General features: G+C 55.1%; 1 protein-coding gene across 1 annotated transcript in view; it reads left to right on the top strand.

Annotated features, from left to right (window-relative positions):
• The first annotated feature begins 1,905 nt into the window (after positions 1-1,905).
• The window catches only part of LGR6 (leucine rich repeat containing G protein-coupled receptor 6), a 119,406-nt gene continuing 94,993 nt past the window's right edge, over positions 1,906-26,318 (top strand). Inside the window, exon 1 of the mRNA XM_081823204.1 lies at positions 1,906-2,117. Coding sequence (XP_081679330.1) covers positions 1,906-2,117 — 212 coding nt within the window. The remainder of the gene's footprint in view (positions 2,118-26,318) is intronic.

A 26,318-nucleotide genomic window follows, 5' to 3' on the forward strand; every position in this document is an offset into this window, starting at 1 on the left:
CCTGGCTGGAGAAGCGGAACAGAGGTAGGGCTCTCTGCTCGATCTGGAGCCTTCCCAGGATGAGGTTAGACTCTGATGCTCCCACCGGGGGGAACGGATGTCGTGGCCTCTTCTAAACTATGTTTATCAGGAGTCCCAGAGGTTGGCCCCATCGTGACCCTCAAACTGGCGGGCTGGAGACTAGCTCTGAGGCCCCCACGCCTGCCATGAAGGGCTGCTGCTGAGGTCGGAACGGGGCTCAACCATGGTTCTTCCAGTCTGGGCCCCTCACACTGGAGCAGAGGGAGCTGCAAACAGGCAGGGGAATGGAGCCAAGCTATGGATGAGTGAGGCCAGAAACCCAGGCTGATCTGGGAAGGCAGGGGCAGCTTCCATTTGTGGGTCTTTCCTGGTAATGAGAGCCAGGACCATCTGTGCAGGACCTTCTCTGGCCTTCCTGGGTGGCTCAGCCACGTTCAGGGCCATGGCCCCAACTGGAGCCTGGGTCAGGGTCTGCTGGCTGACCTGGAGACCTGGGAGGTTAGCAGTAGTAGCAGAGAACGGGGTTGGGTGGGGGCAGTTGATGTGAGGTCTGGAGGGGTCTGGAGGTATGGGGTGGAAGGAATAATGGCTGCCTCTGAGTCTCCAGGCTTTGGGTATACACTCTGGATGGGCCATGGGAAGATAGAGCCCAAATGGGAGACAGAGCAGGCTCTAGCTCTGCACTGGGGTTTGGCTCAGCGTGGGAGAGACCAGAGAAAGCAAAAGGCTACGTGAAGGAAGCACAGCCAGCCCAGTCTGGTCTAAGAAGAGAGTAGGGACTTGATGCCAGCCTTAGCCACCATCTGCCCTGCCCCTCAAGGCCCTGGGACGGGCCAGAAGGACCCTGGGATTCCAGCCTCAGGGTGGCTGGGCTGCAGCTGCAGTTCTGAGCTCCAGGTGGTGCCAATCCACTGACTTTCAGGAAGCCTCTGACAACCCAGCTGGCTCAGTCTCTCAGTCTATCTACCTAGCTTGCTCCCGTGGACAGCATCAAGGTGGTCCCAGGGCCTTAGACCTGACTGGGGCTGCATGCATGCAAAGTACACTCAGTGGGTGGAAATCCGCACCCATTTCTTTGGTGGCGGGGCCGGCTGCTCAGTGAGAAGGCCCTTCCTCCTTGCCCACTGCCCCCATCCTTGCATAAAGTGCAACCTTTCACCACCTGACCCCTTTCAGGACAACGCCTTACTTCCCTCCTCCAGGAGACAAGGTGACAAGGACAGACCCTGAATTCCAATTCTGGGGCTGCCCCCCTCCCCCTCAGCCATGTGACCTTGAACAAATCACTTCCCTCTTGGGTCTCTGTGGCAAATGTGGTAGAGGGGTTGGGGGCCTGTGAGAACTCTTAAGATTGCTTCCAGAGGGCCTCCTCCAAGTCCCGCGGAGCCGTGGCTGACCCTGCAGGCAAGAGGGTCCCCAGTCCTCAAACCTAGGTCCTGGGACATCCCACGGTTTCCAAACAAGTGCAAGCACAGGTCCCCGACATGCCGTTTCTGCTCACTCTCTTAGGGTTTCTTGGCCTTTTTTTTTTTTTTTTTTTTCCTTCTTTCCTGGATGAAATTCCTGCCAGCTGGGAAGGAAGGAGGGAAGGGGAGCGAGCCACAGCGCAGAAAGTTTCCTTGACTCCTCCTCCGCCTGTGTCTCCCTCCCTTGCCAAGCCCAGCCTGTGAAACTGAATAACGAAGATCACTCAACAATGCCTGCCCCTCTCTGACTGCACCGGCCCCGCGCTGCCGCCGCCGCGACCGACGACACCCAGCAGAGCCCACGGGGCGGTCCCCACCGACGGCGCAGCCCGCCCGCCCGGCCGCGGGACCCAGAGGCGAGCAGCGGCCGCCACCGCGCCGGAGCGCCCGCCAGGTGCCCCGGCCGCCGGCCGCCGAGATGCCCAGCCCGCCCGGACTCGGGGCGCTGTGGCTGTGCGCTGCGCTGTGCGCCTCCCCGTGCGCCGCCGGCGCCCCCCAGTCGGGCCCCGCGCCCGCCGCCTGCCCGGCCCCCTGCCACTGCCAGGAGGACGGCATCATGCTGTCGGCCGACTGCTCGGAGCTCGGGCTCTCCGCCGTGCCTGGGGACCTGGACCCCCTGACGGCTTACCTGTGAGTACTGGCCCGCACGCCCCTCCCCGCTCCCGCCTGGCCGCCGCTAGCGCCCAGCTCCGGCCTCAGGCTAGGGCACCTGCCAGGATGGTGCCGGGAGGCATGGGCATCCGGGGAGGGCTCTTCCCCTTCCAAGTGGACTGCTGCGGGACTGGGGTGAGGCGTGCCCCTCCGGGGGGGCGGAGGTGAGTCTGAGACTGTGAACCAGACAAGTGGTGAGGCTGGGCTTCCCTTGGTTTCTCAGTGGCCCCTGTCTGGGGGTTCACTGTGGGAGCTCAGGCTTGGTAAGAGGTGGGTGTCTGGACCCTGGAGCTGGAGGGCCCCGGGGCTGCTTTCTCCCCCTGCACAGCAGTGCCCAGACGGTGGCTCAGCGTGAAGCTGACTGATTTGGTGGTAGAGCAGAGGGGTGGGGCCCCAGTGGGGTGCAGAGATGTCTGCTCCTCTGCATGCAAGGAGAGCAGAGCTGTCACACAGGCTGGGTGGCCTCCCCCGGGGGGAGGGTATCCTAGAAGCTGGGAGAGGGGCCTAGCTACTCTTGGCTCCTCCAAAAGGGCCCCTGCCAGCACCATCTCCCTCTGCTGAGGCCTCCTGTCTCCCCCGGGGGCCTCCCTGAAGTCATGTCCCAAGAGGCCGCGTTGGAGACACTAATTTGTGGGCAGGCGCCGAGGCCAAAAACCAGAGAACCATTTTTAGAGCTGAGTTGGGGTGAGATGGCACGTGAAGGGGACCCTATTGGGGGCAGCTGTCCCAGGGAAGGCTCAGAGGAGCTTCCCCCTCAGAGCCTGAGGGCTGGGGGCACTCCCTGCTCCCACCTGGGCAGGAGGAGTGTGTGAGAGTGCATTCCAGACCACCTAACCCCACCCCACCTCTGCTCTGGGAAGGAAACCCGCCCCCCCCCCCCAGCCCTGCCCAGGCTCCTTCACCTTTTCTCAGAGGAGTTCAGGTGGGAAAGTACCGGACCATCTGTCCCGGGGATAGGTTCTGGGGCTCCAGGACCTGGGAGCTCTGAGGAAGAGGGGGCTGGGCTAGTTTTCACAGGAGCCCAGCAAGTGTCTGTTGAGCTAAATGGGATCCGACAATCAGTTGTGAGGGTGTCCTGGTGGCACGTGGAGGGTCCTGATTGCAACCCTTCATGGAGCTCCCTTCCCAGTCCTTCTGTCCCTAGTTGGATGTCCGTCTCCACTTCAAGAGGCACAGGCTGGGGACGAGGGCAGGGAGTGAGAGGAGAAAATAGTGTCCATATTCCAAAAGGGCAAATTGAATCCTTCACAGCCCGGGAGGTGAAGGCAGGGGTGAACGCTGTGAGCCCCTTGGGGGGCTGGGAGGCTGCCCCACAGCTGGCGGAGGAGGGCTGGCTCTGGCCCCCATGTCTGCTACAGCTAGGGCAGCCCCACTTTTAACCATTTTATATATTGGGGGTATATGACATTGTTTCATTTGAAGACAGGGTTCTGGGGCTAGAAAGAGTTTGGAAATGGCATCTGTAGAGTCTTTCTCCGGGGGAGCAGAAGGAAGGGCCTTTTCCTGGGTTGAAGGGGGGGGGCTTCCAGAGATTGATTGCTCCAGTCTCCTTTCTCAGCACCTGTCTTTCTAGACTGACCCTTTTACTGGAAGAACTTGGGGAAGGAGAGGTACAATGCCACCTTTGGAATCCAAGCGTCCCGCCATCCAGGCTGATGGGAGATTTTCCACCACCTTGTCACAGTTCCCTGGAGCTGTGAGATCTGCACTTGGGTTCAGTGGAGGTGGCACTTTCTGAACTTGTCTTGTGTCTCTGTGGGAATAGAGAAAGCCTTTCCCTCCCAAGACTCAGACTTGTGGGAGAGGGGAGGAGACGGAGTAGGGTCCTGAGGCAATGTGGGGGATTTAGCAGTGGGCTCTGGAATACTGGAGGGAGGTGGGAGAGAACCATGTCCCCTGCCCTGGGCTATGGATGGGTCCCATGTGGATGGTGGATGAAGGGGTCTCTGCTGGGGGCAGCTGGCCTGAGGGTGGCTCAGAGGAGGAGCCTTCTTTTTTTGCCTCTCAGGAAGGTGGAGCGGGCATGAGGGTTGTCACCGAGAAGAGCAAGGGCAGGGAGGTCGTGGGGCTCCCTTCCTCCTCAGCAATGTCAGGCAATGCCCAGTCTGGCCTTGCCTCAAGGAGCCCAGCTCTAGCGGAGGATGGTGCAGATTTGTATTTGATGATGGAACCCACAGTGCCTCTTTGTCTCGGCCCCCAAACCCTGGTTCCTTCCCAGCTTTGTCACCTACTGAGTCACTGAGCTCCTCTGAGCCTCAGACTCGTCATTTGTGCATAGAGAGAAACAGGTAGCAGGGAGGATTAAATGAGACAATATGTCAGTATGAAATCCCCGGCACAGTGCCTGACACATGGGGGGTGATGTAGAAATGGTGGCTATTATTATCATCCTGTTGTTGGGTGTGCAGTGGAGATGGAAGCAAGCTCCCAGGACACTTCACACAGGAGGGAAATTGAGTCCAGGGATGAGTGTAGAACTCAAGGGAGGGGCACCAGGCTGGCTCAGTCAGTTGAGTGTCCAACTCTTGATTTTGGCTCAGGTCCTGATCTCAGAGTCCTGGGATTGAGCCCCACATTGGGCTCTGCGCTCAGCACGGAGTCTGCTTGTCCCTCTCCCTCTGCTCCTCCCCACCTCCCCCAACTCTCTCTCTCAAATAAATAAATAAATAAATAAATAAAATCTTTAAATAAGAAGAACCCAAGGGAATGGTCTGTGGCAGGAAGAAGAAAGGTGTGTGCTAGGGAGTCATCTGTGGGTGCCGGTCTTGCTCAATGCTTGGTTGTTCTGGGGGCCTGGGGTCCAAGGAGTTGGTTGACAGTGGGGGTGGGGGTGGGAGGGGAGTGGACTCTTAAGTCTTCCTGACACGGGGTCAAGAAGGTGAAAGGTAAGATTAAAGCACTTGGGTGTACGGAAGTGGCAGGCCAGAGGGTACTTGAAGATCCTTGGAAGGAGCCATAGATTGAACCATAGGCAGTACCAAGGAACTAAGGACTCCAGAAGATACCTGGGGTCCTCGACCTGCCCCAATAAAAATTACTTCACATCTGCTTCCCCACCCTGGGAGGGTGAGAGTCCCTCCTTCTAGTCAGTTACCTCGTGGTGCACACACCTCTACCTTCCTCCATCTTGGTTCTAGTGAAGACCAGAAAGTCTTTATACCCAACTGCTACCCTTTGCTTTGACACCTAAGTCCAAAAATTATGATTCTTTTGGGGCCCAACGCCAGCCCTGTTTGATCAGGCTTGGGAGGACAGACTTGAAATACCCCCAATCTTTCAAGGATCTCTCATTTTTTTTTTTTATTTTAAGATTTTTTTTTTTTTTTTAATTTGAGAGAGAGAGAATGAGAGACAGAGAGCATGAGAGGGAGGAGGGTCAGAGGGAGAAGCAGACTCTCTGCTGAGCAGGTAGCCCGATGCGGGACTCGATCCCGGGACTCCAGGATCATGACCTGAGCCGAAGGCAGTCGCTTAACCAACTGAGCCACCCAGGCGCCCAAGGATCTCTCATTTTTTGAAGTCTCCTCCCAAACTGAGTTGCCATGAGCCTCACTGGGGTTTAGACCTTCTTCCTGGGTAGGGCCTATTCTGGTAAACCATCTGGAGGAGGTGGAGCTCTGGGGCATTCCAGCCTGATGGTGACGTGAAGACAGGATGCCTCTTGCTGTATTCTACCCCACATACACACAGTGAAGGGACAGGGATGTCCAGACAGCAAATACTTGTTGGCAAAGATCCGGAGTTGTCCCCAAGTAGGAGAATCTGAGTAGTTACTCTCTGTTCCTCCTTTTGCTTCCAAAGTTGAGCCGTATCAGGAGCGGATGGTGGGAGAAAAGCCTTCTTGGGAGGTGAGTTGTAAAAGGCCTGAGGTCCCTACACTTGCAGTTGGCCCTGAGCATCCATCTCCATCACCCACTGATTTGGGGGCAAAGAGAGGGGCCGCCCCTCTGGGCAGCCCTAGTCAGGTTGCTCATTGCCCTCTTGGGACTTCACTCCCTTTCAGACTGCCCATGATAACCACTAAGCTTGTTTGCAAGGTCAGCTGTTTGTGTGTGTGTGTGTGTGTGTGTATTCTAGGTAATTTGCATCCTCCTCATCACTGCGTGGGGGATGCCCATGACCAGATGGAGGCAGGCCACAGGGGGAGGGCAGAGGGGTTGAGAGCACAGGCATCAGCCACAACAGAGCAGGGGATGACTCATCACTAAGCCGTGAACCTGGGCCAGTTGGTCTGTGACTTAGTTTTCTCATCTGTAAATGGAGCTAATATCTACCTCATAGGGTTGCTGTGTGGATTCACTGAAGTAGTGTTTGTAAAGGGTCTGGCATGGTGTGTGGCCTGTGGGAAGAGCTCAGTCAGTGTTAGCCAGTATTGTTATTAGGGTGACTGGGGCCAAGAAGTGTTAGGCATGGAAGTCTTCCTGGAGGAGGAAGTCCTGGAGCCAGCATTGGGAGGAGAGGAGGAGCACTGTTCTGTGAAAGACGTGGGATGGCGTATGTGTGGGTGTGTGTGTGTGTGTGTGTGTGGTGGGGCCACGAGAAGGAAGAGTGGCTGGCAAGGAGACAGAAGTTGCTATACTGGGGACCCGGAGTAGCTATAATTTCCGGCTGGCTGGTGCAGTCTTAGGGCATCGGGGCAGGAGGTGGACTCCGGATGGAAGATGTCAGCCTCCTCCCAACATGTCCCGATGGGCCTTTCAGGGCCTGTCACAGGAAGAAGCAGAGAAGCAAGCAGCTTCAGTGGATAAGAGCTGGCCTTGGGCAGGATGTACCCGGGGGCTCAATGTGCCCGGTCTCCTGTCTCACCTCCAAGGCTACCCTCCCTGGGTCAGGCCTCAGTTCCCCTTTCTGGTAGATTCTAAGAGCCTGAGCCATCTCTGCCTTCCTGAAACTTGGGATTTGTGAGTTCTAATCCTCGGTCCCTCAGTTGCTGTGATGCGAGCCCCCAAACTTTTCTGGACCTCAATGTCTACACATTTCGTCAAAAAACAAGAGTGGGAGAGGCAGGGAGAAACCAGCCCTGGGCCTGCTCCCCTGATGCAGGATGCAGAAAGCCTCCAGCCAGAATAGCTTGGCGGAGGTGGGCAGTAGAGGAAGGGACTGAGGGAAGGGGGAGGATCCGGACAGCACCCAGATCAGGGCAGAGAGGAGAAGGGCAAAGCCAGGGAGAGTGATTCCAGGAAATGGGGTGCCAGGCTTCCTCCAAAGTGCAGCCTAGGGGGACGGGCCCATCAGAGGGCAGTCCTGGGGGGTCGCCGGAGGAGGGTGAGTGCGTGGAGGAGCCAACACCCCAGTTCAAAGGAAAGGCAGGAAACAACCCTAGGCAAAAGAAAAAGGAAACCTCTGGGCTCTGGCAGCAGCGGGCCCTGGGCGCGGCCGGGTGGGGCGGCTGGTGGAGGAGAAGAAGGCCTGGCTCCGAGCAGAGTTGGCCCCCAGCCCACCCCCCCGCTCAACCCCGCCTTCCCCCATGCCGTGGGCTCTCAATCCTGATGGCCCCACACATGCCACAGCCCGCTTCCCGCACTGCCCCTGACCCACCAGGCTGAGAGACAGATGGGGCACAGGGCACAGGAAAGGGCACCGCATGGGGAGACCCTGCCCGGGAGGCCGGGGGGCTCTGGCTGTGGCCCCCAGTCTCTCCACCCCAGCAGCTAGGGGCTTCGTGCCTTTGGACAAGTCACTTAACCTCTCCACAGTTAGCTTCTTCACCTTGAACCTGGAAGCAGGAACAGTATTTACTTGGAAGGGGGTGGGGGAAGGGCTCATGACACAAAGAAAGCAGAGCTCGGTGTCTTTCATGTTTATACCCACTTTCAAATGTTGACAATTTATATTGTTTTTCTCCATCTTTTCACCTGCAAATGATCTGCTGAGACCCAGAAGGGGAATAACAGAGCCACCTGTGACAGGGTGGGGATGTAAGGTGCCTGTGTGATCTTCTAGAGCCCCATCAGATCGGCCCCACCTGCCTCCCTTCTTTCTTCCTCCCTCCCTCCATCTGTACTAATAAAGCCCCCTCCCCTTGGCCTTCAGGGACTTGGGTCTTTCACAGAGCCCATTCAGCTCTTGAGCTCCCAGCCCCCCGGGATGATGGAGGAAGTGATCCTCCTCACAGGGACACATGAGGAGTTGGGCCCTGGCCTGGTACCTGGTGGGAGACTCTCCAGAGAGAAGTCTAGGCTTCCAGGTCACCCCTGTCTGCAGAGCCCAGCTTCTCCCTAGAAGCGGGAGTTCTGTGGAATTAGAGCCTTCTCTGGTATAGCCCGAGGAAAAGTAGGTGTGTGCGGGGCCGTTAGGATTTCTGCTCCAGGACATGCCCTTAGGGGCCAGTAAGTGTTCTCTGAGCCTGTCCCTAATGGGCTGTGTGACCCTTAGGCTAATAAACTCACTCTGTTGGGTGCAGGGCCAAGGCAAGGAGTCCCACTGGGGCTTTGGGAAGGTACAAGAGACAGGGGTGGGGGAGAAATTTCCAACCCTTTCTCATGTTGGAAATGATGCCTTCTTTTAGCCAAACTGAAATGGACTTACTGACTCAGGGGCTCTCAGGGTTGTGGGAGCCCCTTTGTGCTAACTAGTTCCTTGCTAAAAAAGGGGGTGGTCCCCAATTTCTAATGACAATTCAGGTCTTCCTCCTCCCCCACCCCCCCTGCCCTTCAGACATGGGAGAACAGGTCTCAGAAGGAGAAAAACACCCAAGAGGCCAAACCTGGGCAGGGAGCAGAGTTATTTTGGAAGCAGCGAAAGGACATGGTGGGGGGGGGGCGGGTAGGGCTCAGGGGTTGGCACTGCGCCCCCCGGAGCCATGCCAGAGCAGGCCATGGGCGGGCTGGCAGCAGGCAGGTGGGGGCTGGGCCCTGCTGCTCCAAGACAGGGTACCTCCAGAGCGGCCGAGGTGTCCTCTGTGCCACTGTCCTCTTCCTCCTCCAGAGCTAATAAGGAAGGCTTGTATCTTGAATTTCCCCAGCCCTGGGGCATCGGGGCCCCCTCTGATGAATCGTGTGAGATACAGAATCTAAGGCTGGGGCCAGGGACGCTCCTCGTGCCCAGTTTCCTGCCTCTCCTGTCTGCTCTCGCACACGGTGGGGTTGGTTGCCTTCCTGGTTGACATTTCCATTCCCTGGACTGTAACTTTTCTTCCAGGAAGAAACCAGATTGTCAAGAAGGTCACCCTTGGGGCCCAGACAGACATATCTAGGAAAGTGCCACTGTGAGGGCCTCGCTGCCTTAACCTATGGTGGTACTAGTTGGCATTTACTGCATTTGTGTAAGCATTCCCCCCGGCTTCATCTCGCAGAAACCCCAGGCGAGAGGGGCTAACATTATCCCCATCTTAAGGATGAGGAACTGAGACTTCTAGATGTTAAGAGTCTGGCCTGAGGCTGACAGCCAGTGGTGGGATTTCGCCCTAACCACTGCCGCTCGGGGGGTCAGAGCTGGGGGTTTTGGAGCTCTGAGGGAATGGGCAAGACTCTGGGCATGTTAAACTCCCAGGTGGAGCAGTCCCTTAAAGCCTAGTTCCAGTTTTCTTGTCTTTCTCAAGAAGTGTTGGTGGTTTCATTCCCATCCCATTGGCCAGCAGGGTCTCTGGGAGCTCCTCTGTGGGGGCTGCATGAAGGGAAGGTGCTGGGTCCTCTGTGAGGCCGTCAGGATGGGGATGGGGATGTCAGAGGAGACAGGAAGAGTTGGCTCACTGTACCAGATGGTCATGGGGAGTGTCCCCGGAGGACCAGCAGTGAGGTTAGGAGCTCTCTGAGGACAGGGAGGACGGTGCTGGTCAGGGGAGACCCCATCCTGAGTCCTGAAGGACCAGGGAATTCAGGCAGGGAGCGGACAGGCAAGGCCCTCCAGGAAAAGGGAAAGCAGGAGCCTTGAACACAGAACACACTGGGGCTCTGTTACTTCATCACCACAGACTTTCCGTCTCACTCCTCGAGGCAGGATATTCCAGAGCTGGGCTCTTGGCCTTTTTCGCCTCAGGCCACACATTTAAAAAACAAAAATGGATTCAAGGTGTTTAGCAGCTGGGATAAATCAACTAGGCTGCTCCCAGCCAAAGGCATCTAGCCAACCCCAGGCATCATCCGGTCCCCCAGGGGCCGAGACCCTCTCTCTCTCTCTCTCTCTCTCTCTCTCTGTGCCACACCTGGAAGCATTGCTGCGGAGGAAGAAGCTCCCGTTTGCAGCCTGGCTGCGCAGGTTCAAAGCTCAACTCCAGCACTAACTTGCTGGGTGGCCCTCCCTGATTCTTCACCTCTCTGAGCCTCAAATGCCTTGGCTTCAAAATGGGCGTAAGAATATCAGGCTCTTTGAAAGATGTTTGCAATTTGGCGGAGTGCTTGGCACACAGCAGATGCCCGACACATGGGGGCTATTGTTATTACCCACTCTGATCTCCCTTGGAAGGAGAAGCACTTGGATGGAGAAATGGAGGCAGGCAAAAAATAGCCCTGCATCTTACAACTCCGCCAATCTAGGGCTTGGCTGGGAGCGAGACGCAGAGGGTTAGATCTAGAACACAGTTCTCCTCATCCTCTTTCCCTGCCACTGTCCCCTCCCCTTTGCCCTTGGAGGTGCTGGAGGAGGTGGGGGTGTCCCTGAGAGTGTCCAGAGAGGCGGATGGGAGGAGGGTGCTGAGTGCCTTCCATTGCACTGGTGTCAGGGATTTGGACATGGTCCCTAGGCCCAAAGCCAAGGCAGATGGGCTACTGAAGGGGGAAGAGGGGAGGAGTGGTGGTGCAAAGGAGTGCCATCACCATCCCCATCTACCACCCCAGCCCAGTTCATGGCTCGGGTCACTGCAGGGCAGGGAGGGGGTGGTCGCTCAGGTGGCCTACAGAGGATCAAGACTGTTGAGGTTTATTCCACCTCCCTGTGTGACTTGCAAGTTTGAATGGTCTCCCGATCTGAGTTACCATTGACTCCTGGGAAACAGGCCAAGGCAGCAGCCACTAAGGGGTTTTTAACACCTCCTGTAGGAAGGAAGCCTTCGCTCAGGTTGACCCCGACTAAGGATTCTTTTCCCCAGTCCCTGGGTCTCTCCCAATTTGCTTCATGTTCCTTTGCATATAGGACTGTGCCGTTCAGTGGGGCTAGCTCTGTGTAGAGTGTATGTAAGCCCGGGTTCAAGCACGGTTGCCAGAGCGCACTGTTCGCGTCCTGATAATACCTCTCCTCCCAGCTCATGCTGCGCTCTCCCCTTCCCCTTTGTTAATGGTCAGTGATAACGCCACTCAAACTCTCTAGCTGTGTGGGGAGCACACATTCATTTGGGAGCACCGTGCTGAAGGCTTTCTCGTGCATCCACCCTTGTGGGCCGTCCTGTCCTTCCTCCCCCTCTCAGACAGGGAGGGGGACACCCGGTGAAGGGGGAGAGCCAAGGTTGGAGGTCAGCTGGGGGGCTCCAAAGCCCAGGCTCTTTCCTCTGCCCTGGGGGCTCGGAGAGGGAGACAAGACAAGCACACAAATAACTGTGACACTTTGTGGGGAGTGAGACGTGCACCAGGCAGGTCCAGATAAGGAGCAGGGGGCAGGCGCACGGAGGAAGGAAAGCTCATGTTAACTAATGCCATCAATGGAGAAACCCCTGGCGAGACAGTTGTGCAAGGGAAAAACCACAGGAGTGGGCGTTAGAAGCCCTAGGTAGACACTTATTTGCAAAACAGAATAATCATCTCTCCCCGATGAAGTGGTTGTATTAAGCAAGGTCCTGCTTGGAAGAGTGCTTAGCACATAGAGGATGTTATTTCCCCCCGCCCCATGCCGCTGCGAAAATATCAAGTAGGACTGTGTACCCATGTCTGTTGAGGGCGTGTGTGTGTCCATCTGTCTGTCTACCTGACAAAGGCTCTGCCTTATCAGATTCAGATTCCGGGCATTAGAAGTTGGAGCTCTCAGGGGAAGGGCCAGAACTCAGGCTTCAGACTGGGAGCTTCCTGAAGGCAGGATCTGGGCTCCTGGTTCCCTTCCTCTTAGGACTACATCACACGCCCCCCTTCAAACACATGGGCATGTGCGTGTGTGTACACACACACACACACACGCACACACACACACACACACGCACACACGTACCAGCCTCTACCTGCAGGGGGCACTCTGAACAGGGTCACAAGCACTACAGGACTATGCATTCGGTCTTTCTCCCTCCTCCTCAGCTCCAGATCTGGGGCAGCCCAAGGGTGGGGGTGTCTGAGGAAGGGGAGGTGGATCGAGTGTTCAGAGATTGTGAAGGTTGAGTCAGGAAGGGGCCGTAAACTAATCCCCTGCCTTTGTGGTGGACAGAGCCGATTAGGAGGCTGGGAGGAGAGAAGAAAGGAAGGGGACTATTGTCTAGGACAAAAGCAAGAGAGAACAAGAATTGGGACAGGGCCTGGGCTCCCGCCCTCATTTACCTGGGGGCAGACCCAGGAGAGTCCAGAGCCGGGAGCCAGCTCGCATCTCAGACCAGACTGGACCCCAGCTCTCCCAGCACAGTTACCAGCTTCTGCACTTGTGAGCTGGGTGACTTGGGCTAACCCCTTAGACAGGCGCCTACATCACAGACGTGCCCTCTCTTCCACCACACGGGCCCCGTGCTCGGGTGAATGCTGTCTGCTCTTGCCATCTTACAATTCTTCATCATTTTTTAACAAGTGGCCCCACAGTTTTGTTTTGCACTGGGTCCCATAAATTGTCCTGCTCTTCACCTCTCTGAGCCTTGTATTTCTGGTTTGTAGAATGAGGAAATCTCTTGACCAGCCTCCCATCTCCCATTCCAAGTTGTCATAGATTCAAATGAGACCCCTTCTCCGTGCTCTGTCCTCTGATTCTAACATCACAGATACATGTCTTCTGTTCTTACAATCCTGATAGACGGGGGGACGAGGGCAGGAATGGACAGGAGGAGGGGTCTCCTTAGGGATGCCATAGGGTAGAAGAGGCAGCTTCTGTCCGGATGTACCTGAGGTGACCTCAGGGGTGGAAGGGACACTGGGTATCACTGGGCTGGGGGCACTCCTTGGCCTGAGCATGGCATCTGCAGGGGACAAGGGTTACGGGGTGCACTGTGCCAAGGTGAGGCACGGGGCGCACCTGAATCTTGGTGTGACTCTGGGGGGCAAGGCCTTTGCTTGATGGGAGGGCTTCTGTGTGAGTTGCACCCCTTCCTAATTTTTCAGAGTATAGCAGAGTGGTTAAGTGCATGAGCTCTGGAGCTGCCCCTCCAGGGCTCCAATCCTGGCTCTGCCTTTCATCAATCTTTGGGGAAGGATTTACTCTTTGGTGCCTTAATTTCCTCACCTGGAAATGATAGGGACGATAATGATGGCCACCTCGTCGGGCTGTTGGGAGGGCCGAATGAGTTAATATATGGAAAATGCTTAGAACAGTGTCTGACGCATAGTAACCTCAAAGGGCATTAACTATTACTATTCATTTATTCAACTGATAAACGTTAATTGAGTGTGTACTCCCTCGCAGGCACAGCTGTGCTTGGCACCCTGCTTTACATCAACAGTTCTCCATATAACAGCCACAGTGGCTGGTCCAGGGAGAGGAGACAAAGATTTAGTGCCCTATGTGAGCCCCCTCAGGAGATCCTCCCACCCACCCGCAGAGCCCTGCTGGCCCCGGCCCTCCCAGCTCTCCCACCCTCCGGCTACTGTGCAGTGAAGGGCTGCCCATTCTGGAAGAATGGGGGGATATCAATAGGTTCCCTCCTCCAATTTTGTCTGAGACTCCCCGGACACCGGCACACCTGAGCTGTAGGTCCGCTCTCTGGTCAGTGGAACTGGAATCAGGAGACCCTGGGCTAGAATTCTGTCTTTGCCACCAACTTGCTGAGTGCCTTTGGACAAGTCCTCTGATCTCTTTGGGCCTGTTTCCTGTCGGGCTGGCAGTTCCTGATCCCAGGATATTGCAGAGACAAATGATTGTGTTTAAATGAAGAGGCAGAGGGAAGAGAAGGGGAGGAAGGAGCATGAGCGAGGCCATGTTAAGACTGTGGGATGAGGGAGGTGCCAGGGTCCCCGGAGATTTGCAGTTTCACTCAGTGAGACTTGAGATCCCGGGGGCTGGGACAAGGCACGGCCATCACCAGCACCTCCAGGGCTGCGTGCCCAGCCAGAACAAGGCCCCCCATTAACTATGTGCAGCCAGCGGAAAGAGGAATGCCCACCCCCCCGCCAGCCGACGCCACGCCAACCCTCGCTTCGTTGCTGGCTCCCCTGATCTGAATGCAGAAGCCCAGGGTGCCACCTCCCCCTCTGCCTGCCCTGCCTCTACCTGCCAGAAAGTATTAGCCTCACCCTCCAGATTGGCATGGGGGTGCAAAGGCACCACGCTGCGGGGCCCGGGGGACCCGCTGGGGGTGGGGCTTGGGGTCAGGAAATACCTGGGCTAACCCCTAGAACCCTGGTGTGCCCGGCGCTGATGGACAGCCCTGGAGCCTGTAGGGGGTCAGGGGTAAAGGGTATAGCAAACGGGAAAGGTTTGGAGACACAGAAGCTTGCCCTGGGGGCCCTCCTGAAGTTTTGCTGCAGCCCCCCACCCCTAATCCAAGCTAGAACCCTGGCACGGGCAGACCAAGTCCTTCACCACCACTTGCTTTAGTGTGGCTCCTCAAGAATGTGATCCCTGGGAAGTTCTTCCTGGTGTCCCTCCTCCTTCCTGCTGTAATATCCCTGAGTTTCCTTCCTGTTCTGGTCAGAGGGGAGAGAGCCAGCAGCTACCCCTGCTTTGTTAGCCTCAAACGCACTCTGGGGTGGACTGGGTTTCACTTCACTTTCTCCAAGAGGAAGGGAGCCTAACCTACAGAGGCAACCTCAGAAGCAGGAGGTGGAGATGTTGCACGGTCCCCAGGGATCCTGGAGGGGCTGCTGAGGGTCTCTGTCTGCCCCTCCATGGGGACTGCACCGCACTGCGGCTCCCTGCCCCAGAACCCCCCGGGGGCTGCCGCCAGCCCGCTCAGTGCCCCTGTGTCTCCACCGTGCGGGGATGGGGCAGAGTTCGTGAGTGGAGTGAGGGCCAGATTTCAGCCTCTGCTTGGCCTTGCCCATGCCAGGCCACAACTGGACATCTCTGTGAGTCAGTCTGGTCAATACTTAACAAAAAAGTGATTGCAAAAGTATTTATGAGTGGTTGCTTGAAGAAGATTTATTCTATCTAGTTCCTTGGATCTCCCAAAGCCTTTTTACCCCAAGTATGGGCTGTAGACCAGCAGTGTCAGCACTGGGAACTGTTGGAGAAGCTCAGACTCCACCCCAGACCTACTGAGTCAGAATCTGCATTTCAGAGTGTGCCAGGCACTGCCCCAAAGCTTATCCTCGCAATAAGTCAGACCGTCCACTGAGTCTCTGGCCAGCCATTCCCCCCATACCGTCCCCCCCCCCAGAATTGCTTTAACCTCATTTATACGTAGGTGATGCCCTATTGGTTTATATCTAGGGCAATAAGAAAGAGCCCCGTGGACTTCACTGTGATTTACTGCAAGGATGTGGTTAAGAAATGGGTTCAGACAAGAAGCCGACAGCTCTGGGGGCCAGTCTTCAGGGGAAGCCGGGGAAGCATCAGCTTGATTTCAGATACAAGGGACTGACGGAGATGTCTCTTCTTCAGGGAAGCCTTCCCTAATCCCTCAACCCTGGGAGAGGGCTCCCCTCTGTGTGCCTCCTCGGCCCCAGGGCTCCCCCTGGGTTTGAACTTCTGCTCACTTGTTTGTTTCCCAAACTAGGCTGGGAAGCCCAGGAAAGCAGGGCCCCAGCCACCAATGCTCCCTGGTATCCTTGGTGCTGGCACAAGCCCCTTGCATGGGGGTGCTCAAAAGTACTGGTGGAATGAGTGAAGAAAAGAACGAACGGATGAATACATAATGAATGGCCAGAGGCAGGAGGCACAGAGCAGAAACCAGCACATGTGCTCACCTGAGAGGGAGGGCTGCGATGCTGGGAGGGAGGGCTGCCGTCTCCAGACTTGGTGGTGGCCCTAACCTGGCTCCACCAGGGGCCGGAGGTGTGGCATCCAACCCAGACGGCTGCGGTGAGCATGGAGCCGTGCTGGGGAGCCTCTTAAGCTGCCAGTTAGCCAGCTCATGGCCAGGCTTGGGTTTCATTAGAGTGAGACATCTGTTCTATAAACCCTTCTACTTAGAAGCTTTTGTCTTTCCTATTCATTCTCTTTACTACTTTTTCTTTTAAAGAACACTTCTTTTGAAAATTTCCATCCAGTTTCAAACAAGCTAAGACGAACAAAGGTATGTGCTTGCTTCTAGGCTTGGATGGAGAGAGGGCTCCAGGGACTTGAGGCTCCTGGTTCTTCAATCTCCAGTGTGTGCTCTGAAGGTCCAAGATGAGTGAGCCCTGTGGTCTGTGCTAAGAGAGATCTCAGGCTGGTGGGTCAGAAGATTACCACCTTATAAGTGCTTGGATGAGGATAGGCACAGGCCGGTTGTGGGGGTACTCAGGAGGTGGGGGGCAGCAGTGAGGAGGAGTGGGTCCCACCGTGGAATCCTGTGGTGGTCCAGGGTGCTGGGGCCGATGGCCATGGAACTCTGGGAGGGAAGTCTGAGAACACCAAAGCCCTTGGCCATGCCAACAGATGTCAGTAAGTGTTTCTTTTTTTTTTTTTTTTAAAGATTTTATTTACTTATTTGACAGAGAGATACACAGCTAGAGAGGGAACACAAGCAGGGGGAGTGGGAGAGGGAGAAGCAGACCCCCCACTGAGCAGGGAGCCCGAGGTGGGGCTCGATCCCAGGACCCTGGGACCATGACCTGAGCCGAAGGCAGACGCTTAACCATCTGAGCCACCCAGGGGCCCCCAGTAAGTGTTTCTTGAGCACCTGGTGTGTGCCAGAGCCTGGTGCAATGTCCTGGGAGTATGCAGATGAGTGAGATGATACTGGGTCATGGATTGAACTTCTGATTTTAATTCCATGAGGTAAAAAGTTAAGAAGTATTGACAAGATGCTATGGGAATCTAGAGGGAACCCTTAGCCAGGGTTAGAGCTAGAACCCTTAGCCAGCTTGAGGTTCGTGGAAGATTATCAGAATGAGTCTCTCTTTTTTTTAACTAACTTTTTATTTGAGAATAATATACACCACAGAAAAGACTACCTATCGCCTGCTAAATTTTTTTTTAAAGATTTTATTTATTAATTCACACAGAGAGAGAGAGCACAAGCAGGGGGAGCGGCAGGCAGGGGGAGAGGGAGAAGCAGACTCCCCACTGAGCAAGGAGCCCGATGTGGGACTTGATCCCAAGACCCTGGGATCATGACCCGAGCTGAAGGCCGACGCCTAACCAACTGAGCCACCCAGGTGCCCCTCGCCTGCTAAATTTTTACAAGCTGAGTACACTGGCATCATCAGCACCCAGATCAAGAAACAGAATGTCCACAGGTTTCTAGAAATCCTCCACCCACCATGCCTTCTTCTAGGCACTACCTGCCCCCCCAAGGGTAACCACTGTCATGATTTCTAACAACATAGGTACGTTCTGCCTATGTTTTGCACTTTACATAAACAGAGCGCTATTTTATGTCTGGCTTCTTTCCCTCGCTGTGTTTGAAGTATTTTTCCATACTACACTGTTGTTTGCCGCAAGAGCTCACTCTCGCTCATCGCTGTGCAATACTCACTTCGGGAGAACACGACACAGTCTATCCATTCTACTGTTTTTTTTTTAATTTTAATTTTAATTTTATTTTTTTTAAAGATTTTATTTATTTATTTGAGAGCGAGAATGAGAGAGAGAGAGAGCATGAGAGAGGGAGGGTCAGAGGGAGAAGCAGACTCCCCGCCGAGCAGGGAGCCCGATGCGGGGCTCGATCCCAGGACCCTGGGATCATGACCCGAGCCAAAGGCAGACGCCTAACAACTGAGCCACCCAGGCGCCCCTATCCATTCTACTGTTGATGCGCATTGGACACGTCCCAGTTTAGGGGCATTGTGGAGAGTGCTAACATGGGCAGTTTTGTACAGTCATTTGGTGAGCATCTGGATGTGTTTATGTTGGTTATACGTCCAGGAGTGGAATTGCTGGGTCATAGATCCAGGGGGAGTCTCTAGGGTGAGAATGAATTTCCTAGGTGAATGTGGGACGGCTCATCAGCTTGGTCTGAGGCTTCAGGAGGGAGGCCAGGGCAGAAGGTAAGGAGAGGGCGGGGGCGGGGGGAGCCCACAGCAGGGACCCAAGGACCAGCAGTATATTGAGACCCATCTGACTACCTACTGTATACTTTCCAGTGGCTCCTATTATAAAGTACCATGAACTGGATGACTTAAAACAACAGGAATTGATTCTCTCATGTGCTGGAGGCCGGAAGCTCAGAATCGAGGTGGCGACAGGGCCCCACTCACTACAGAGGCTCTAGGGAAGAATCCACCTCAGGCCTCTTTTAATTTGCGGTGGCTGCCAGCTTCCTTGGTTTGCGGCCACGTCACTCCAATCTCTGCCTCTGTCTCTACATCATCTTCTTCTCTGTGTGTGCCTTACAAGGGCACTTGTCATTGGACTTAGGGCCCATGCAAATAAACCAAGATGCTCTCCTCATTTCTAGATCCTTCTCTTACTTACACCCACAATGACTCTTTTCCTAAGTATGGTCACATTCACAGGGGCCAGAGATTAGGGCGTAGACATGTCTTTTGGGGGGCCACCATTCAGCCTACTACACCATCCCTCACTGCCATCCTAAGCACCCCAGCCCAGTCCCCCCCTTTGCAAAGCTCTCCAGTCGCTTTCTGATGGCTAAACCAGTTCCTCTTGGCCGCCGCAGGCCAGCTTCCTCCTGAGATTCCTGCAGCACTAACGTTCAAGGCTCTTTCCAGCTGGGTCTGTGGTTCTGCATCTCTCCTCCGGCCTCGGGGTCCTCCCTGTCTGTACACACGGGCGCACATTCTCCTCCTCCAGCACTCAGCGAGGCTCTGCACACAAGGGCGCTCGGAACAAGGAACTGAGGCTGAAGGCACCTTTCCAGCAGGGTCCAGTCCCAGCCCAGGGCACCATGCCCAGTGGCAGTCCAGTGGCCAGCCCTTCTCCATGTCCCTCTCCCCCAGACACCACTACCTCAGAGGGAACCTGTCGGGTACCTGGTCCCAGGGCTTCTGTGGCAGTCCTGGTTACACACACACACACAAACATCTCAGAGGGAGGAGGGAGGAGCCTGGGAGAAGGGGCAGGAGCCCAGCCCTTTGCTCTTCCTTGGAGGAGGCCTGGGAGACAGGAATGCCTTTGGCTGGAGGACCCTGGCCAGAGATCAGAAGATCAAAGGATGCGAAGATCAGGGCTGGGGCAGATGGCACTCACTTGGAAGCAGCAGAGAGAAGTAGCAGCGGGTGCCTCCTAAGGGCAGGACTGACCCAGAACGCCCTCCCCTCCCTTCTCCTCCCCTCCCCTCCACCTCCCCACCCCATTTCCATTGTGACCCTACTGTGCTGCTTCTCCAGGAGGAAGGGCTCTAGGGGTTGAATACAGGGGAGGGGAGGGATGCTAACTGGCATTCATGCCACTTGGGAGGCACTGCCACTCCCCCCGACACACAAGGATTCTCCCATGTAACCCTCACGATTCCCGTAAGAGGAACCATTACATAACCTGTGAGAGATGCAGAAACTAAAGCCCAAAGAGGAAAGGTAACTTGCCCAATGTCAAACAACTGGTAAGTGGTGGGGCCAAGATACAAACTCTGGGCAGTCTGACACCCGAGCCCACAAACTACTACACCCTAACGGAAGGCCCAGAACTCTGTTCAGTCCAACTGCAGCATGAGGGAGTGAGGCTAGACTTCAGGAAGGACTTCTTGCTGGGCAGGGATGTTAGACCTGGATCTTGCATCTAGTCTTTGTACAAGTCCGACGAACCCAACAGGTAGGGAGTTAGGGAAGAGGGTAGGTTGTTGGGGCACCAGCCGGAAAGTGGGATGGAGGCAGCAGGACCAGAGAGATTCAGCATGAAGGAGGCAGGAGTTGCCGGGGGGCGCCAGGCATTTGGGACCTCAGCAGCCTGCCAGCGGGGGGTGTGGCAGGACCTCCCCATGGCTGACTGGGCCAGCAGGGCGAGGCGCACCCAGGTGGGCTTGGAGGAGGGGAGCTGAGTTCCGGAAAGTTCCACTGGTTCCCCGAGGCCCCTGGGAGTGGGACTCAAAGCCTGACAGTGACAAGACGGGTGGGGCTCTCCTGGGCTGGCCCTAATCCCCCTGCATTGTTCCTGGAGCTGCGGCTGCCTCCCAGCTTCCGGGCCCTTCAGCCCCAGGGGCAGCCACACGACAACGCTGGGGCCCCTTGGGGACCGAGCTGCCGCCTTGCGCCCCGGCTCCTTGGGCTCCCGTGTGCAGCAGTGTTCAACAGAGCGAACTGGCGAGGGTTTGGCTCTGCCGCTTATTAACTGTGTGAGTAGACGCGAAGTAACTCGATATTCCCCAGCCTCCGTTTCTTCATTTAAAATGGGAATAAATATGCTTCACTCCTTGGCTTGATAAAAGGATCAAATTAAATGAGACCAAGGATGTACCAGAACTCTATGAACTGTGAAAGACATTCAAATGGAGGGGAACTGGAGAGGCAGAGGGGTGGGGCTGGACGCAATTTGGGACTTTGGCATCGAGGGACCTTGATTTTGCTGTCTCCTCTGTAAAATGGGTCTGTAAAGTCTTTATAAAGCACAGTGTCTGCCCCAGCCGAAGTAGCTCTTATTGTATGCCCTGAGCTTCCAGTTTCTGCTCTTTCCCACTAGATTCAAATCAAAGCTGGGATCAGGTCCAATTTCAAAAACCTTTTGGCTATGGGTCTTGGTGCTGCCCTTGGCTGGGGTGGGAGTAGGTGGCAATTGGGTACTCCTTCGTGTGTCCGTCCATGGAGGTAAGTGGAGTTGCTGGGTCGGGAAAGAGAAGGGATCCTGCTGTGAGAGGAAAGCTTCCATCTGGGATGTGGGGGTAGGAGGTATATGATTCTGAATAGAGGGGCCTGTCTTCTATGTTCCACCCCCAGACACACCCTGTCCCTTTATCCAGTGAAATAAAGGCTAAAGGCAGCAGGACCTGGAGCCTCAGCTAAACAAACAGGGCTCAGGGCTGTGGTCTGCGCACAAAGTGGACTCCACCTCTGGCCCCCACGCGGCCCTCCCTAGTCCTTCCCACCTGGGCCGCCTCGGCTCCCCAGCCCCCTCAGCCCCTCAGGGATTTCCCACTCTGAGGAGAGACACATAGTTCCTCCCCTTGGGGAGGTCTCACCTGATACCAATGGCACTGTCCTCTCCAAGGTGCTTCAAGTCTGAGAGGGCAGACAATTCACACCCATACACCTCCGTGCACGGAAATGGTGCTCTTTTAGATGGAGCTAGAGATGGGAACAAGGGCTGGAAAAGATGCTGGCGGGTCAGGGGAGACCAGAGCTTGACGGGGTTAAGTGGGCAGGTCCCCAGACGCACAACCACTGCTGCTTCCTTGGCTGGCTTAATTCTCTTCCCTGGTGCTGCAGGCCGCTTCGGTCCTTCGGGGGGGTCAGCCTGTGGGGTGCTCACCCCTCCCTTGCTGCATGGAAAATGGACCTTGAAGCTGGTGGTGGTGGTGGTGTGTGTGTGTGTGTGTGTGTGTGTGTGAGACAAGCACAGGTAATTGGGAGCCATGGAAGAGCCCCCAACCTTTGTGGGGAGACCAAACACACGAATGAGCAATCTAAGACCAGCAGATGAGAGATTGTAGTCTAGGACAGGATTGTGTGGACCTACTCTGTGACTGAACCCTCAGAGACCAGAATCAAAAGGCTGTACGAATTAGCCTGAGGTGGCCCTGTGACACTCAAGCCTCTCGATCCCAGCACTTGTCACTCAGGCTTGTAATTGTCCACTCTCTTGTCATTGTCCCCACTGGACTGGGCTCTTTGAGGGCAGGGATCATACATTATTGGACTTTGCAGCTTCACCACCTAGCACAGGGCCTGGTGTATAGTAGGTGCTCAGTAAATGTTGGTTGAATGACATATGGCTGGATGAGTAAATGTATGGATGAAGGCCGGAGGCTTCCTGTAGGAGGAGGTGCTTGAGCTGGGCCTCGGTGAGTGGTAGAGGCAGGCAGAGCTGCTTGCAGGCCATATTGGTTGCTTATTTACCCTGTGCTGGGCACTGGCTGAGCACTTTACCAGTGAGAAAACCAAGGCAGAGAAAGGTGAAGTAACTTGCCTAAAGTCACACAGCCAGCAAGTGGCAGAACTGGGAAGCAAACACAGGTCTGACTCCAGAGGGTGTACTGGTGTTGTCCAGCGTCCCTGTGATGACGGACATGCTCTAGATCCGCACTGTCCGTCGTCGTGGTAGCCACCAGCCATGTGTGCCTATTGATCCTTGAAATGTGGCTAGTGAAGTTGAGGAACTCAATTTTTAATTTCATTTCATTTTATTTATTTATTTGACAGAGAGAGCACAAGCATGGGGAACAGCAGGCAGAGGGAGAGGGAGAGAGAGAGGAAGGGAGAAGCAGGCTTCCTGCGGAGCAGGGAGCCTGATGCGGGGCTCCATCCTAGGGCCCCGGGATCATGACCTGAGCCGAAGGCAGACGCTTCACTGACTGAGCCACCCAGGCACCCCTTAATTTGATTTAATTTTAATGAGGTTAAATTGAAATAGTCACATGTGGGTGTTGGCTCCTGCATCAGACAGTGGAGGTCTCTGCTGCCTCTCAGGAGGAAGAGAGGAACAAAGGGAGTCCAGATCCCGTCCTCCACAGCTTCCAGAGGCTCTGTCCCCTCCTGTTCGCGGGCTGTTCTCAGACCACACTGCAGCCCTACCTGGGCTCAGGAGGCCTGGGTCTTTAATTTCTCCACCCACTGGTGGCCACGGGGGAGAAGCACGTATATACACACATCAGGCAATCCCTGGGCCATGCTTTGCTCTTGAGAGCCTTCGCTTGGCTCTGGGCACAGGCAGAGGGACCGCTCCCACCGGCCCAGCTCCTGACCATCCCGTGCAAGTTCTCTGGGGGTCATGACTAATTGCCTGGGGCAGGAGCAGCCCTTGCACCTGACCTGTTGTAACACTTCTGACGGGAATTCGGAGACACCGCGGGCCACCCCAGCTTAGCCGCTTTACCCCACAGAGCCAGAGATGTCCCTTAGCCTGGGATGAGCCTGACTCCCTCACAAAGGGATTCCTCTGCAGAACTGAGGGTCACAGCCCACCCCAGAACCCCATCTCCATCCCCAGTGCCTGTCCCCTTCTTCGCTCTGCCCAGGCACCCACACCTTTGGCATGCTAATGCCATCAGATTTCCCCCTTATTTGTTCAACAACAAGAAGGCAGAGCCATAGAGTTTGGTCTGAGGTTGGTTCTGATGGCACCAAACCACGATTGCCCAAATCTAGCGTCTTTGAGTGGGAGGGACCTCTCCTGGGCCTCTTCCCTCCTTGGCCTCCTTTCTCTGCCATCAGAACTTGAGACCCACACCACACAGATGAAATATCATGATACCCATGAGCGACATTCCCTGACTTCTGTGGTCTTTTAACCCAGGGCTTAAAAAAAAAACCCTTGAACTTTTCTCTCACCTGACTTGTAGGAATGTCTCCTTCCCTTGCCCTTATCCCTCCCTGCTCCACCTGAATGAATTGGGTCACCTGAGGATGCTCTGGGTGTCCTGGCTCTCCCTGGTTCAGTCTGACTTGTGCAAACCTCACCTTTGCTGAGCAACCACAGGAGACTTTCTCTCCCCTTACAAATGAGCCCCAAGTCTAGGGGGCTAGGCCCACCCCACCCACCCCTCCAGCTTCTCTGGTACTGCTCACTACACCCTTCCATTGCACACCCTCCTGCCACTCCAGGCAGGCGGGAAGACATGCGTGTTACAAACAAAGGAGCCAGGACATGACACAATGAAGCAATAGCCCTTGTATTGAAAACTACAGCATTGTTCTCACGAAGGACTTTGTGCAAAGCCTAAGAGAATGTATCCTGCTGTCATGTGAAGACAGATACATTTTATCCTGATTGGAGTACACTCCCTTTTGTGGAAATCTGGGAAAATTGCAAAAATCCAAGAGAACTTTGTGTCAACTAGTGTGTTTAGAGTCTCTAATAAGACAGCTGGTACCGCGTCATCTCTGATAAGGAGGTGCCACCTAGGGGAATCAACTGGGCAGGGGAGGCTGCTTTAGAAAACCCAACTTGCCATCAACTTGCTTTGTGACCTTAGGTCACTTTGTTCAGCTTTGGATCTGTTTCCTCCCTTGTAAACTAATTGAGTGCAGGAAGAGGAAAGCACCTTTCATTCAGGGGGTGTTTGGAAATACCTGGGGGGTGTTTTGGAAGGTCACAACAACTGGGAGATGCTACCAGCACTAAGGAGCAAGGCCACGGATGCTAACAGCCCTGTGGTGAATGGCCAGTCCCGTCCACTGTGCCGATGAACCCCCTCCCCCACAGTGTAACATGGGGTGCTCTCTGGGTGCTTTCCACTCTGAACTCAGTTCTGCAAGCTACTTGCGTCTCATATACACCCCACCCTCGTTTCTGCCCCAGGAAGCCATGCTGGTTTACCCTTTCCCCCTTCTGAGCCTCTGTTTTAGTCTTGAGTCTGGACACACAGCTCAGAACTTAATTGGGATAGTGGCTGTAGGAGCTGCTTGTAAACCACAAAGCAGAGTACATATGTGGGTTTTTTGTTGCTACTTTGTGAGTAAACAATCCTTCCCCAGCAACACTGTAAACTCTTGGAGGGCCCAGACCCTGCCCTGTGCTTTGTCTCCGTTCCTCAGGATGCCTAGCCCTGTGCTGGGCACATTGCAGTCAGGAAAGAATGATCTGTAGGGCTGGAGGGGACCTCGGTATTGGCCCGATTGAAACAGCTTCCCTGATTCCAGATTCCACGTTCTTTCCTCTTTACCAGGTCACCTGCCTCTCTTGTTGACCAAGGAATTCAGCAAGTGTTCCCCGAGTGCCAGATGGTTCCTGTGGCAGCCAGCCTGTCTACTGGCCCTCTTCAGTGGGAGGGACTCCCCCATCCCCCACATTGGGCTATTTCAACACTAGCTCATCCTGCTCCCCGTCAACCCCCAAGCTGTCTCCCATCATGGAGGGAACTGCGCCAGGCTTGGCCTGGCCCTTGTGGGGAAGGGTGGCTGCTTCAGGATGTTGTGGCACATTAGCCCTAACCAGAGACTGCTGCCCTGAGAGGAAAAGGCCAAAGAGAAACCTGAAGGTCCACTGTAGGTGCCTGAGGGATCCTTTAGAGGAGGACCTCACTTTTACCTTTTCTAGAGGCTGCTGGATTGAGAGACAAGTGAACGTTGTTAGCAACAGGCCCCATGGATTGTGCACCAGACTGGAACTAAGCACTAGGTTCTTTACAGAGGTTATGCCCTTAATACAGCAGTGGGAGAAACTCAAGTTAGACAACAGGAAGAACTTCCTAGGAGCAAGGGTTGTCAACCACAGGAAGAGAAGCCGGGGAAGGCTGTATCATCGATCTCCGTCTATAATACATTCATTTGGACGTTTATTACACACCCCTATTTGCCAGATATCCCACTAGGATTGGAGGATACAGAGAGGTCTAAGATTAAGTCCTCGCCTTGAAGCTCATAGTTGTATGGTCACTATAATCATAATTCAATTAGATGAGTATAATATTAATAAGGTAGATTTATTGAGCACTATGTTTTACATTTAGTAATTCGTATAATTCTCGCTACAACTAGTGTGAGGTAAGTACTATCATTATCCCTATTTTACAGATGGGAAAATGGAGGCTTAGAGCTGTCAAGTGGCATGACCAGGATCACACAGCTAATTAGTCTTGTGCTGGGGTAATAATGAAGGTGCGTGCAGCACTAGGTACATGGAGGAGCTCAGTCATCATCACTGAGGGAGCGTGTACAGAATATTGTAAGCACCCAGAGGACGCCACACCAGCTCTGCCTGCAGTGACCTTGGGGCGTGGTCATGCCTGGGGACAGGGGCTCATCTCCTGGTCACTCTAACTGCCCTTTACCTGGCTGCAGAGATGGGCAACCTTAGCCCACGTGCAAAGTGGGCCCTGCTTCCTAGGTTTCTTCTCCAGCCAGGTGGGGACAGTCCTCCCAGGCCCGCCCCAGCAGAGCCCAGGGTCTTTGCCTTTCTCTGTTTCTTCTCCCAAAGGAAAAATGCAAACAGAGTAACTTCACCAGCACCCTTGGGTATCTGCCAGATTCCGGGGCGGGGGGGGGGGGGGGGGGGGGG

This window comes from Leptonychotes weddellii, chromosome 6 (genome assembly GCF_054177405.1).
Source record: "Leptonychotes weddellii isolate Sample4059 chromosome 6, ASM5417740v2, whole genome shotgun sequence".
Taxonomy (NCBI): Eukaryota; Metazoa; Chordata; class Mammalia; order Carnivora; family Phocidae; genus Leptonychotes; species Leptonychotes weddellii.